General features: G+C 55.2%; 1 protein-coding gene across 1 annotated transcript; it reads right to left on the reverse strand.

The window, feature by feature from the left end:
* Positions 1 to 7,932: 7,932 nt before the first annotated feature.
* FOXF1 (forkhead box F1) lies at positions 7,933 to 12,412 on the reverse strand. Its single transcript, XM_054199606.1, has 2 exons — positions 11,314 to 12,412; positions 7,933 to 9,611 (listed from the first exon to the last, which is right to left on the reverse strand). Exons 1-2 carry the CDS (start codon positions 12,374 to 12,376, stop codon positions 9,451 to 9,453), a joined length of 1,224 nt encoding a protein of 407 aa, XP_054055581.1. The 5' UTR covers positions 12,377 to 12,412; the 3' UTR covers positions 7,933 to 9,450.
* Between the last annotated feature and the right edge of the window lie 787 nt (positions 12,413 to 13,199).

Genomic DNA, 13,199 nt, shown 5'->3' on the forward strand with positions numbered 1-13,199 from the left:
GAAGTCAATGCAATTTCTGTCTAGGACAGCAAGGGAAGCAGTGACGAGGATGGGCCCTTCCTGCTGCTTGGGAAGTTGCTCGTCTTTAGCTAAAAGACACTGCAATGCAAGATGCTAAATTGCTATTTAATTGAATAACGCAAGACTGCCCAAGGCACACGCCTACATGGCCTTCTGGTGTCTTTAGCTGTATGATGTGGATTTTTTTTTTGTGGGCTGACCAAGTTCCTACTTGAGGAAACAGCAGATTTTGAAGGAAAAGTGAATGGGGCAGTCTGCGTCTCTTAGATCTATTGTTTCAGGCTCTCTGCATGCTCAGGAAGACATCCGTTATACATGAGTCTCCTCAGACTTTAAATCCACAAAACTCTGAAATGCAATACATTTCAGTGAATCCTTGGACTCTGATCTCATAATGGAACTCAAGGAACCGAAGCCTGCTTATGTTTTGCTTTGACCCAGACCAGATATTTTACTGACAATCGAACCATAAAGTCTGTGCCATGAAGAATTTAGTCTTAATTAATAGGATTTAAGGGTGAGAACCTTTACGCAAGTAATCATTCTTCATTTTTTACCTGTTGTAGTTGTGGTCCTGCTGTTAGCATGTAGGTTGAACTTGGCTACGTGTACATAGATACAGTTTGTGCGTCATCTCAGGTGGATACTGGCCCTTACATCCCCCCTTTCATGCTGTGACCAAAGCACCAGTCTGGGACTGCAGAGGACTCAGTGCTTCAAGCCCGTTCTCTGTAATGGCCTTTCTGTGACCATTCATGCCTGGAGCAATGGGGAGAAGGCATCTCCAAGCAATTTCCCCGCAGTTTCTTTCTGTAAAGACAGTGGGACATCCTTGCTTCTTAGGACTCTCATCATAAAAACATCTACAGTGACAAAGAAGTGCCTGGGCGCTGCAGAAAAGTCTGAAACGCTGGTGATAAATGGGTAGTCTGCTTATAATAGAGAATGCAATGATCCCTAACGCAGGCTTGATTTTAGCTCACTTGCAGCAGCGGAGGAGCCTGCGCTTTGCTGCTGTGTGATGAGAAGAAAAGTTCAGCAGTACAATGGGAAATACTTTACTGAGCCAACTTTGTTCAGAAGTAATTAAAAATGAGGTCTTTCTATTCTCTCTGCAGCCTGATGGCCTCGCTTGTCATGTGGCTGAGCGCATTCTTTCCAGCTCCTTTCATGGCACAAACAAGTTAGGAGGATGTTGTTGTTGCACACCCCTCTTTTTGAGGGTTCAGAGGGGAAAGATGCTGAGCAGCTCCAGAGGCTGGTCGGTGTGAGCAAACCCAGCTCCGCTCTCACGGCAGCTGGGAGGGTGTGGGATCCGGCAGCGACCACCCCAGGGGTTACATCAGGGACGGGAGCTTCCCAGGGTGATTCTACCCCTCTTCTTACCCTCGCTTGTGGGCGAGATGCGGAGAAAAAACAGTATCGGATGAACGGAGCCTCCACCAGATCCACTGGGCTGGAGAACATGGTCACTTTGGAGAGGATTTTCTTTTGTTGAACGATATTAGTCACAGCGTGGTGTGTGGCACAGAGCAGTGAGGCAACATTGTAATCTGCTAACAATAAAAGCGAGGTGGCGAACTGCCACTCAGTGCTGAAAACTATACAATCATTAGGGTTTTCCTTCAGACAGCTATGTCCATGCATTGCCTGGAACGAGGACAAGGCCACACAGCTTCAATCCACCAAAGACAACAGCGAGTAAACAAGCCATGTTGCCGTGTAGTCTTCTCGGGGTGACAAGAGTCGGAGATTGTTTGTTTCCATGGAGAGAAAAAGGAAAAAAAAAAAAAGATCCTCAGCATCAGGGTGGGAAGGGAGTAAAGGCCCCTCCTGGGTCCTGCAACCAGGTCCATCCCTCCCGTGTCTCCGCACACATCAGCCCCTGGTCCCCTCCCAGCAAGCACTCCTTAAGGACAGAGGCTTTAGCTCATTATCTTTGGAGACCAATAAAATATCTCGGAAAAGAGATGGTTAAATACTGTCTTCAAGTCATGTCTTTTTTTTTTTTTTAATTTATTTATTTTATTTTTCATTTCATCGTCTTCCACTGCTCCGAAGAGAGAAACAAATGTTTTTTAGGGGAATGTTTCTACTGAAAAAAAATCTAGCGCTGGGGCTGCGTCTTTCTCCACAACTGCAGCAAGGGGTGAGGAGGGGGAGGAAAAGTCAGTGCTGGGATTTCTCTCATTCCGGTTCCTCAGAAGGAACAGCCCCACGCAGCACTTCTGGCTCTGGAGGAAACATCTGTGGCGGTGGCCATGTTAGTCAGGCAAACATACCCCTCCGTGAGGTAGGCTCTTGTGTACGAATGCTTTTATTTCCTCATTGCCATCTATTAAAGATTATCTCCCTACAAGAAAAGTGCACCATTTCCCATGTTTTCATGTGCAATGTCCGTGATGTCTGCTATAAACATCATGAAGCGTTTCCCTGCCCCTGCACTGACATAGGTATAAAAGTCACTGCTTTTCATCTTTCAAAGCGCTGCAGAAATGTTTAGGGTCGTGTATCCTGCCATTGTTCTGGGCTGGGCATCCCACTGAAGTCACTGGGAGAAATGAGTTCAGGATACGGACCTATCTAGTCCATCTTTACAGTGGCCCCGGTAACATCCACGTTTTACAGATGGGAAAATGAGGAAGGCAGAGATGGCTCCTGATAGACTAGATCCAACTGGTAATTCCTACCACTTTGGAAAACAACTGGAGAGAACAGACTAGAAGCTCATCAAAAGTTCTCAAAAAAACCACAACAACCAACCCCATAGCGTGGTAGCCTTTGGACTTTTCTATATGACTGGTACCTGATGTCCCAGATGGGCACCTTGTTGCTTCCCAACGCAGAGCTGCAACATTGTGGTCACTCTGCCTCCGCACGCCGGCCAGAGACACCAGCTCTGTGGCTGGGGAAGGTACAATCCTGCGAGTCCTCCTGCTCCAGAAGAGTCTTCCAGTGAAGGCACCCCACACAAGCTTCTCTCCAGCCCAGTGGCAAACCTCGGCTCTCTTGCCCTGTGAGACAAGACATGAGAGAGAAACTGAGATACTTTTCCCAAAACGTGCCTCCTCCAGAGGTCTAGGAGGTCACAAGAAGTGTGTTATGGTCCATCCATCCCATGCAGGAACACAAGGAGCTAAAGCAGGGTGATTTTCTTTCTTTAAGGACTAAGGCAAACATAGATGGAAGGGAAAAAAGGGCAGGGGAAGAAGGGAAGCATTCATGAAATGCTGCAAGAGCTTCTACATTTCTAGGCATTAGTGTATCCATTGCTGCTGCTCCTTAGTATTTTTGAGTGAATAATTGTTCAGACAAGAGTAATACTTACATATTTCTGGAGGGATATCGTGTTTTCAGAGCGTTTCCAGGCACCTGCACTGCCCAGACAGCAAAACGTGGCGTTTCCATCTCTCTGAAGAGGGGATTACTCGGGTAGCTGGTCTGCGGTGGCTTTTCTTTACCACCACGGAGGAGCACAACTGCTGTAGCGAGTTCTGCTCCGAGCGAACTCTCGGTACTGTAAGTCCCTGCAAAACTTTCCAGGCCCTGTCGTCTTGCTTTCCCAGGTGTGTTTGCTTATTTTTTCAGTAATTAGCCTGAAGCTGAGCCGAGAGCCGCAGAGCTGCGTTTTCTGTACCATTCTGGGTCTTTCAACTCCTGCTGCTTTAAATAAAGAAACGCCTATGTTCAGGCTTGTGTGTTTACACCAGCCTAAGAACTACTGAAGTAAAGTGGCACTGCCAGTGTCCCCGCGTCTCTTTTTATAATTAAGCAGTGATGATTGGATCTCTGAGGATTGTCATTTGCTCTCTGATGCTTGTACCAGTGGCCAGCAGGATTCTTGGGATCTCTCAGAGGACCTGCGAGAAGTGTCTGAGAAGAGGAGATTCATGTTTACAACACGGCAATCCACCTCAGTGAATGTTTCCGAAGGATCTGCGTCTCCCTTGCAAATGTTTAGCTCATTTTAAGATTGGAGTTAAAACCATTTATGAGAAGTTTGATGGATCGGAGCAACCTGTGATAATGGGAACTGGTTTCAAAAAGCCTGTGCAAATAGATCTTCAACCCAGAAGCTCAATAACAATGTTTCATCCCTTCTGCTGTCTTTCCTTAATGATATTCTGATTTTAGTTTCTTACTGGGCGAGATGAATACTGGCAGTGAAAGTTACTTAAAAAAAACCAACTGAGCCGCATGCCTTTCCTCACTTGTTGAGCCAATCTGATAATTGTTTCTATGAATAACACCAGCTCACGACAGCAGAGCTGCTGCAAACACTCAGGGCATCTCCTGCTCATCGGGGGGGGGGGGTCTCCTGTAGCCAGACGCACGCTCACCTGCACCAGGTATTTTGTCCCTGAGGATGGCTCCCAGTGGCAAAGATTTCTTGGCAGGGATGTCCAAATGCGAAGCCCACAGGAGGACCCCAGCACTGGCTCTTCCTGCAGAGATTGGTGTCGGGCAGCAGTTATGTTTGTAAACACGCGTGGAAAGGGATCAAATGTTCAAGTGTGGTCTTCCAAAAGCGTTTCGGTGGTGTAGAAACTAGAGTCCCCTTTTCAAAAGTGAAAAGAGCCATGGCTTGGATCCCACAAAGCACATAGGTCCCAAACTTCTTGGTTTTGAGGGAGAAATCAGGCACCCAATTATTCTGATGGATCTGGTCTTTAACCTGACAAGAAGTTGCTACCAAACTCAGAACTTGGCCTTCCGGATACCCGTTTAATAGTAAAGATGTCTGTTCCCATCGGTTAAGCCTCCAAGCCACTCACTTTTCACAGAATCCCAGAACAATACGGGTTGGAAGGGACCGTCAGAGATCATCTAGAGTCCACCCCACCTGTTAAAGCCGTTTTTTCTGCTAGTCTGAGTAACCAACCCCATCTGGGAGCATCGTGTGCCCAGCCTCCGTATTCACGGGCTCCTTCATGCTATCCCGTGCCAAGCATCCCCATCTGTCCCACCTGGGCATGGAACAGGCCTGATCCAAAAGCGTCCTACAGACGAGTTTCGCTTGGTGTGGTCCCTCACCGTTATTGCGGTGCTAAATCTGAAGATAACGGGACGTTCGCCTTCGGAGCTCTGGGTGCCAGAAGGAAGAAAATAAATAAATAAATAAATAAACAAACAAATAAATAAATAAAAGCAAACCTTTAACACTAACCCCGTGGTCAGAAACCGGCAGAACCGGCCGCGTTTTAAGCCCGATTTGGGGAAAACCGGGACTGGGCGGGGAGCGGGGGCGCGGGGCGGCTGGTGCCGGTGGTGACGCTCCGCCGCCAGCAGGTGGCGCTGCCGCCAAGGGAACGGCCCCCGTGTCCCCCCTTCGGCTCCCGTGTCCCCCCCTTGGCCCCGGTGTGTCCCCCCCCCGGAGCTCCCCCATCCCCAGAGTCCCCCCCCCGGCGAGCATCCCTGCAAATCCCCCTTTTCCCCGAGAGGCCCCTCGGTGGCATCCCTGACCCCCAAAATGGACCACAGATCGCCCCAACGACACCCCCCCCCAAACCTGGGTCCTCCAAACGTGCCCCCCCCCCCCCCAATCTGCTTTTACAGGGGCTCCACGGTGCATGTCGCTCCTTTGGGGTCCCTGCCTGACCCCGTGCTTGCTCCAGCTGTGCCCCCACACAGGACCGTGTGCCCCCCCCCATCGGCACCCCTGGGGACACGAGTCCAGGGGCAGGTGACAGCGGCAGATGCGGAGCTCTAGCTCTGTGGTGGCCCTTCAAGGGTAGGAGGGAGCACCCAGGGAGGAGCGGAGGGAAGCGTAGAGGCTGCCAATGCATCTCGCCATCCGAATCCTTGCTACAGCCCTGGGTGCAGCGCACCCGGGGACACCAGGTCCCCTGAGCTGGGGGTGCGTCTTGTGCTACATCCCGCTGGAAACACCAGGCCCTGTTTCTCGTCACACTCCAGAATTTCAGCCCTGTAGAAAACTTATGGGCCTGCGCAGAGCATCTACCATGAGAAACTCTTTTCTATAGTAGAAACACCAAAAAACCCGGAGAAAACCGTGGTGTTGTGTCACCTACAGATCAGGGAGTGGGCAACGAGGAGCAGAAAGCAGATCACTGATACCGAACTGAGCCCCAGCAGCTGACCACGGTCAGATCTGCGCTGTTACGTGACCAAATACTGCATTTCTGAGCAAGCCTATGTCTCGTCTCCTCTCACAGGGCTCCAACAGCATTTCTGAGCAAGCTTATTTCTCCTCACCTCCTACCAGAGCCCAACCGATCCTGCAAACCGACAAGCGGAGCTTGTACAAAGGGACTGCTTGTGACAGCAGATAGATAGGTTTATTGCCGTCCCCTGGGACAATACACGCAGGGAAAAATCAAGTTTGTCTTGTGCCAAAGGCAGGAGCCTGTGGGGTTTCATCCTCTCCTCCCTGATGTAGGTGTCTGCGATGGAGAGCTGTCTGTTTAGACTGCGCTCACTGGCTTGAGGAATATGTGGCGTCCACGGTATGTGGTTCTGTTTTTCCAGGTTTGGAAACCGACGGGACGGAGAAAAATGAATCATGCAAACCTTTGTTGGGGACCAGATATCAAACCCCTTCAAGCTGGACCTGAGGCTTGCAAGGTGCCTGCCTGCCTTTTCCAGCCCGGCACAGGCCAAACTGCGAAGGCGTCGGCGGCTGCAGGCAAACGAGCGAGTCCAAAAATTAATCTGAAGGATGAAAATGAACCTTAGGAGTGACAGTGAGATCTCAAGGAAGGAAGAACCACTTGGCAGAGACTGAACTCCTAACTCTGGACCTTTATCTCAGCCACACCTAGCACAGATATGTGCTTCAGGAGCAAAAAACTCAGTTTTTAGTTTGTATATAAAAAGGATGGTAACAACACGGCTCACCTCCAGCAGGGACGGGCAGCAGCACAGGCGAAGGAGGGAAGGGTCAACCCATAAAGGCGTAAAAGCAGCGAAACCCCAATAAATACTGCAGGTTGATCGCCGCTAGCTTGAACAGACCTACTCTCAAAAAAAACACCCCCAGACCCCCACAAAAAAACGCCAAAACAACAACCAAAAAAACCCACTCCCTAAGAAAGGCCTCCACCAATTCTGATAAAGCCTTTCCCACCTGCCTTAATTAAAAGAATAATTCGATTTTATACTGTTGTTGTTACCAGCTAACTTTGCTTTTAATTAAGCTGATTACACACAGATGGGATAATTAGTGTGCAGTAACCTAATTTCCCTATAGAAAGCCAGCAATACACAGTCGATAATCAAATTAATTCGTGTGCATCTATTTTTTATGCGCGTGTGCATTTGAAGTATGAGTGTTGATACGGACATACTGGCCCACGGATTAAAGCAAAATTTCCTGGATACGGTAGTAACCTTAATCACACCAAATAAACCCAAACTTCGCAGGAAAAGACCTGTTTTTCAGGTGAGCCGGGCTTGTGTCCCCGCCGCCTGCTCCTCTCCCCTCGCTGCGGATTTCCCGCTGCCCAGCGCAGGAGGGTGATGGTGCAGGAGTTCCTCTGCTTGATTTGTATTATTTTTAATTTCTTTTTTCAGGCGGAAAAAAAAAAAAAAACCAACAAAACAAACCACAACAAACAAACCAACCCGCGGGCACTTTTAGCGCGTTCCTCGGAGCGGCCGCGGCCGTTACCAGCGGAGGTTCCGCGGAGCCGGCGTCGATCCCGGCGCGGCTCCGCGGGGGATGCGCGGCTCCGGCTGCCCGAAAAACGCCCGTGTCCCTCCCGGGGTGGAGGAGGAGGAGGAGGAGGAGAGAAAAGGAGCCGCGGGCGCATCCCCGCAGCCACTCGCGTTGTCTCCGAGCGAGGGGCAAAGAGCTGTCAAACGCCGCCTTTCGCTTTCCCCTTGGGTGGGGAAAATTAAAATAATAACAGCAATAAAAAGATAAAAATAAAACTCGCCTCCGCTTTTCCTCCCTCCTCCTTTCATTATCCTCATTCTAAATATTTCTGCGTAGCGAAAGGGGGGGGACCCGCGACGAAGGACCCTTCAGGAGCCGCAGCCAAACCCCAAAAAAGACCCTTCCGAGCCTGCACCGAGACGGGGAATCGTCGCACCAAGCGCAGGAAGGTTTGCAGCGGCCGGGCCGGGCGCTCCGCGGAGCCCGGCGGAGGCCACAGACTCCTCAGATATAATTACGCGTGTTACACCGCATGCTCGTTTATTTGCTGCTCATACAATCGTGAAGCCCATGTACAAATAACATACATGTTTTATTTCGGTTCGATTTTTTTTTTTTTCCTTTAGGGACAAAACGTACACAAAAGGGCAGGGCGAAAAAAAAAAAACCCAAAAAACAACCACCCACATAATTACAATTTTATACAGTGCAGAAAGAATTAAAATAGGTGTCACCGAACTGTACAAAGTCAGGGCGAAAAAAAATATAGAGGGGGGAGGGAGGGGAATAATCCTTCATTATATATATATTTCTATAAAAACATACGGAGGATTGTCTTTACACAGAGACCATGATGGGTTTAAAATTTACAAAGGTTAACTAAAAAAAAAAAATCTATATGGCAAATATTGCCAACAGAGATTCACCGATTTAATACTGATCAACTGAGACTGCTCGTGTCTCGATTATTAGCAACAACAACAAAAAAAATGTAGAATAAATAACAGAATGAGCATGGCTGTCTCTTTTCAAAGTGCCTTATTCTCTCTGCGTAGGGTCTGATCCTGCAGTTTTCCTGCAGGCAAAAAAAAAAATAATAAAAAAAAATTAGGAAGTGAAAAAAAAAAATCCCTTTGAGAGATTTTTGGTGTTTGCCGGCAAAAAAAAAAAAAAAAAATATTTCTCGGAAGAAGGGGCTCGAAGTGAGACGGGACGGAGGGGGTTGGGGCGGGGGAACCCCGGCGGCGACCCCGCTCCTCCCCGCGGTGCAGCGCGGAGGGGCCGCGGGATGCGCCGGCGCTGGGGTCGGGGTCTTTTCCAACCCCCCCCCCCCCCGCCCCCATCCCGATCCGGCTCTGCGGCTCCCAGTCGGGATGGTGGCATCACTCAATGCCAATTACAAAACTGAATTAGTAATTTAAATCTAAAAAAAAAAAAAAAAAAAAGGAAAAAAGGAATCAAACTCTCATTTTTCAAACCCTTGACCCAAATTCGCAGTCGGGGGTTTCGGGGGGGCTGTTTTTGCTTTCCTCTCGACCCAGCCCCGAGCGAAGAAGCAGAAGAAGGCAGAGACCGTCGGTGGTTGAAGACCCGCGATGGAGGCCGGGTCCGGCCGATGCTCAGCTGCGGGGCGGGCTCAGCCCCGGGGCCGCACGCCCCGGTCCCCGGCCGCTCCCGTCTATACCTCCTGAACGAGTCTGCAGAGACCCCCCCTTTCCACCGAGAGGGTCCTTTGTTGGGGGGGGGGGGGGGGGGAAGCGGTGCCCGGGTCAGGCCTTGCCGGTCCCAGGAGGTGTTTTTTCCGCCCCGTATCACATAACGCACGGCTTGATGTCCTGGTATGTCACTTGTTGGTGGTAATAGGAGCCGCTGCCCGCTGAATGCATGGAGGAGGAGGCCATGGCGTTGAAAGAGAAGACGAATTCCTTTCTGTCGCACATGCTCGGAGACTGGGAGTGATACCGCGGGATGCCTGTGGGACGGGGGGGAAAGATGGTCAGCCAGCGGAATTATATTTAGTAGAGGAGGTTGAGGGCCGAGGGGCGAAAGCCGCCGTCTGGGGTGAAAAAAAAAAACCCCAAACCCAAACCCTCCGCAGCCCCCGGGTCTCAGCGTGAAATTGGATGTATTTTTGCACGCGTACAAACACACGGACGCTCCCGGCGCTGCCTCCGCGGGCGCGGACAGGTGCGGTGGAGGAAAACACCGCGGCCGCGGGACGCTTCCAAGGAGACGGCATTTGCTCCGGGTCGGGTTTAGAATTGGGTTTGTTTTTTTCCCCCATTTTGCCCCCATGAAGGTGCCGGCTGCGTTTCCCCATCGCGTCCGCCCGCGCGGAACGTCCGCGGGGTGCGGAGCGGGGAAGCGCGTCCGTCCAGCGGGGCCGGCGGCAGAGACCGGGCGGAAAGAGGCCGAGCGCGAAACGCCGCCGAGAACCGGGCTGCTCCCCCCGTTTCTGCCGCCACCTCGGGACAGAAAAATGCCCCGAAAATTTGGGGTGCGCTGGGGAGAGGCGCCCGCCCCGGGAACCCCGCTCCCCGCCGCTCCGGCGCCCTTAATTTGGGTGTTAATCCCGAGCATTTCGGTTAAGGCCGCGGGGTGGGCCCGGTGGCTCCTCGGGACGGATTTTTGCTGAGTTTTCCAGCGGATCTGGGTGCGCTCATCCGGAGCAGGGACCGACCCGGGAGCCAGGCGAGTGCCCGGTGGCGAGCGCTGGCCCCGGCACGGGCCGATGCTGTTCCCGGGCTCGGCCGCTCCGGCCCGGCCTCGCTCATCCTTTTTCCCCGCTTCGCTTCGTCTTTTTGACCCGCTCCCGCTCCGTTTCACACCCGTTTCTTCCAGACACTTCCCCAAGGTGCCCCAAGGTTCCCCAAGGCAGGGGGTGATGTGCGGGGACCCCCCAAACCTTCCCCTTCACCGGGACACGGCTCCCAGCGCTCCCCCGTTGTGTCGTCCCCCCCACGCCGAGGTGAATTTGGGCCGCAGGACGAAGCCCAGCGCCGGCCTCGTCCCTCCCGAGGCCTCTTCCCGGCCAAAACACCATCTCCCCCTCCCCGCCTCTAGAAGCCAGAACAAATCCACCCCCGGCAGCTCCGTCCCGGGGCGCGGGGGGCCCGGACCACCGACTTCTGCACGGGAGGAGAAACGGAGGGTGGAGGAAGGCCACGGGCCTGGAAAACACAACCCCGAGAAGAGCTGATGGTGGGGGACGGGCGGATGGCGGACACCCCGGTGGGGAAACTCCCCTCCTCCTCTTTTTCCGCCTCCTGAGCCCTCCAGGTCTCCATGGAGGTGGGAGACCCCTCGGGCTCATCCCCGGCGTCGCCTTCCCGCAGCTCCCCGCCTGCCTGAGCCCACCGGCCCTAGGCCCGGGGCGGCCCCGGCGGCAGAGCAGCCGCCCGGGGGGAGCGGAGCCCCGGCCCGGCGGTTCCCAGCCGCGCAGCGGCGGGGAGCGGGTCCCCCCACCGGGGCGAGCCCCGACGGCTGCCCGGTTGCCGCTGGGAAGGGAGGCGAGGAGCGAGGGGGACGGCGGCTTCTTCCCCGGGGAGGGGGGCGCATTAAAACCGTCCACGAAGCGGGGCCGGCATCCACGCGTGGCCGCGGAGCCCTCCCGCCCCACCGGCACCCCCCGGCCGACCCCCGTGGGGTCTCTCCCACGCGTGTCCGCCCCTTACCTTGCAGCTCGGCGGTGTTGTGGCTGTTCTGGTGCAGGTAGGACTGGTCGAGGGAGTGCGTGGAAAGGCTGGAGGAGAGCGGGTTGGCCGTGGGGTTGCAGGGCGAGAGGGGCTGCTGCTTGATGTAGGACGCCCCGGTGTTCAAGGCCGCCGAGGCGGAGGGAGCCCACGCCGAGGCCGAGCTGGAGTAAACCGAGTGGGGCTCCATCACGCCGCCGCCGGCGAGCAGCGGGGAGGCGGGCACGGAGCTCTCGTGGTGCGGGTAGTCCCCCGCCGAGGAGCCGGTACAGCTGCCCATGTAGGAGTGCCCGCCGTTGGCGGGCAGGTGGGGCACGGAGTGTCCCGCCAGGCCCATCCCCTCCACGTTGCTGGACAAATGCCCGTTCATCATCCCCAAGCCCCCTTCGAGGGAGAGGCTGTTGGGGGGGCAGGAGAGCCCGCCGGCCGAGCCCTGGAAGCCGTAGCTCTCGGGGAGGTGGTTGAAGCTGAGCCCGTTCATCATGCTGTACATGGGCTTCAGCGCCTGGCATTTCCTCCTGAAACCGCGGGGTCGGCGGCGAAACGAGCCCTCCTCGAACATGAACTCGCTGGCCGGGTCGATGGTCCAGTAGTGGCCCTTGCCCGGGCGTCCCAGCCCCTTGGGCAACTTGATGAAGCACTCGTTGAGGGAGAGGTTGTGGCGCACCGAGTTTTTCCAGCCTTGGTAGGAGCCTCGGAAGAAAGGGAAGCGGCTCTGCAGGAACTGGTAGATCTCGCTGAGGGTCAGGCGTTTGGAGGGCGAGCTCTGGATGGCCATGACGATGAGGGCGATGTAGGAATAAGGCGGTTTCTCCGGCCGCCGGATCCCCGCGTTAGTCTTCTTCGCCTTGGGACCGCCGCTGCCCGGGGCCCCGCCGCCGCTGCCCGGAGCGTTGCCGGTCGCCCCGCCGGGAGCCGCGGAGGCGGCGTCCATGGCCGAGCTCTGCGGCTGCTTCTCGGCCACGGAGGACATGGGGCCGTAGCTGCTCTGCACCGGAGGAGGAGGGGGCTGAGAGGACAGAGCCTGCTGCGCTTCTGCAGTCATCTACGGCCAGGTCCGCGGCGGCCAGCCCCGGCCCTCCTCCGCCACCCTCCCCTACGCGCCCCCCCACAAGGCCACGCTGCTGGGGGCTCGCCGCCACTCACACCCCCACCCCCCCCACCCCGGGTCTCCTCCCGGCCCCCCGGCGGCGTTTCTTTCCACCGGGAGACTTCACCCCTCCGTGGATAAACAAATGGAAGCGACGACCCCCCCCCCCCCGCCCCCCCCCTTCCCCGCTCCTTTTCCCTCCTCCTCCCACTTTATCCCTAAATCCGAGCCCGGCTGCAGAAGGCGAAGCGAGAGGCGGAGGGTGGTGGGGGGGGGGACGGACCGCAGGGAGGCGGGATGGGGGGGGCGGGTGGAAGCGATCTGGGCTCGGCTGCTGCGAGAAAGAGAGAGAGAGAGAGAGAAGCCGGCGGCCGCCTCCGCCTGTCCCGCTGCCCCTCGGCGGGCCGGGCTACCGGGGCCGCCGCCTCCGTCGCCAGACTCCCCCCCCGCTCCCCTCGGGCTTCAGCTGGGCTGTCGCTGCCGGTGCTGCGGGGAGCTGCTTCCCATGGCGGTGGCTGTTGAGTCTGGCCCCGTCCCCGCCGCTCGCCTTTTGCTTTATCTCTTTGCAGCGGCGTCTGCCGCTCCTTGACAGACGTTAAGAACGGAGAGGAGATCCCCGCCCCGGCCCCGCTCCCCCACGCCCTCCCGGGCGGCCCCCTCCGCCGTCCTGTCCCGGCCCCCCTCCGCTCCCCGCTCACAGATGGCGGGCAGCTTTTAAAGAGCCCTTTCCACGCCGCCCTACCCGACGCGGGGGCTGCGACACGCATCCCTGCCCCGC

The sequence above is a fragment of the Rissa tridactyla genome, chromosome 4 (genome assembly GCF_028500815.1).
Source record: "Rissa tridactyla isolate bRisTri1 chromosome 4, bRisTri1.patW.cur.20221130, whole genome shotgun sequence".
Taxonomy (NCBI): Eukaryota; Metazoa; Chordata; class Aves; order Charadriiformes; family Laridae; genus Rissa; species Rissa tridactyla.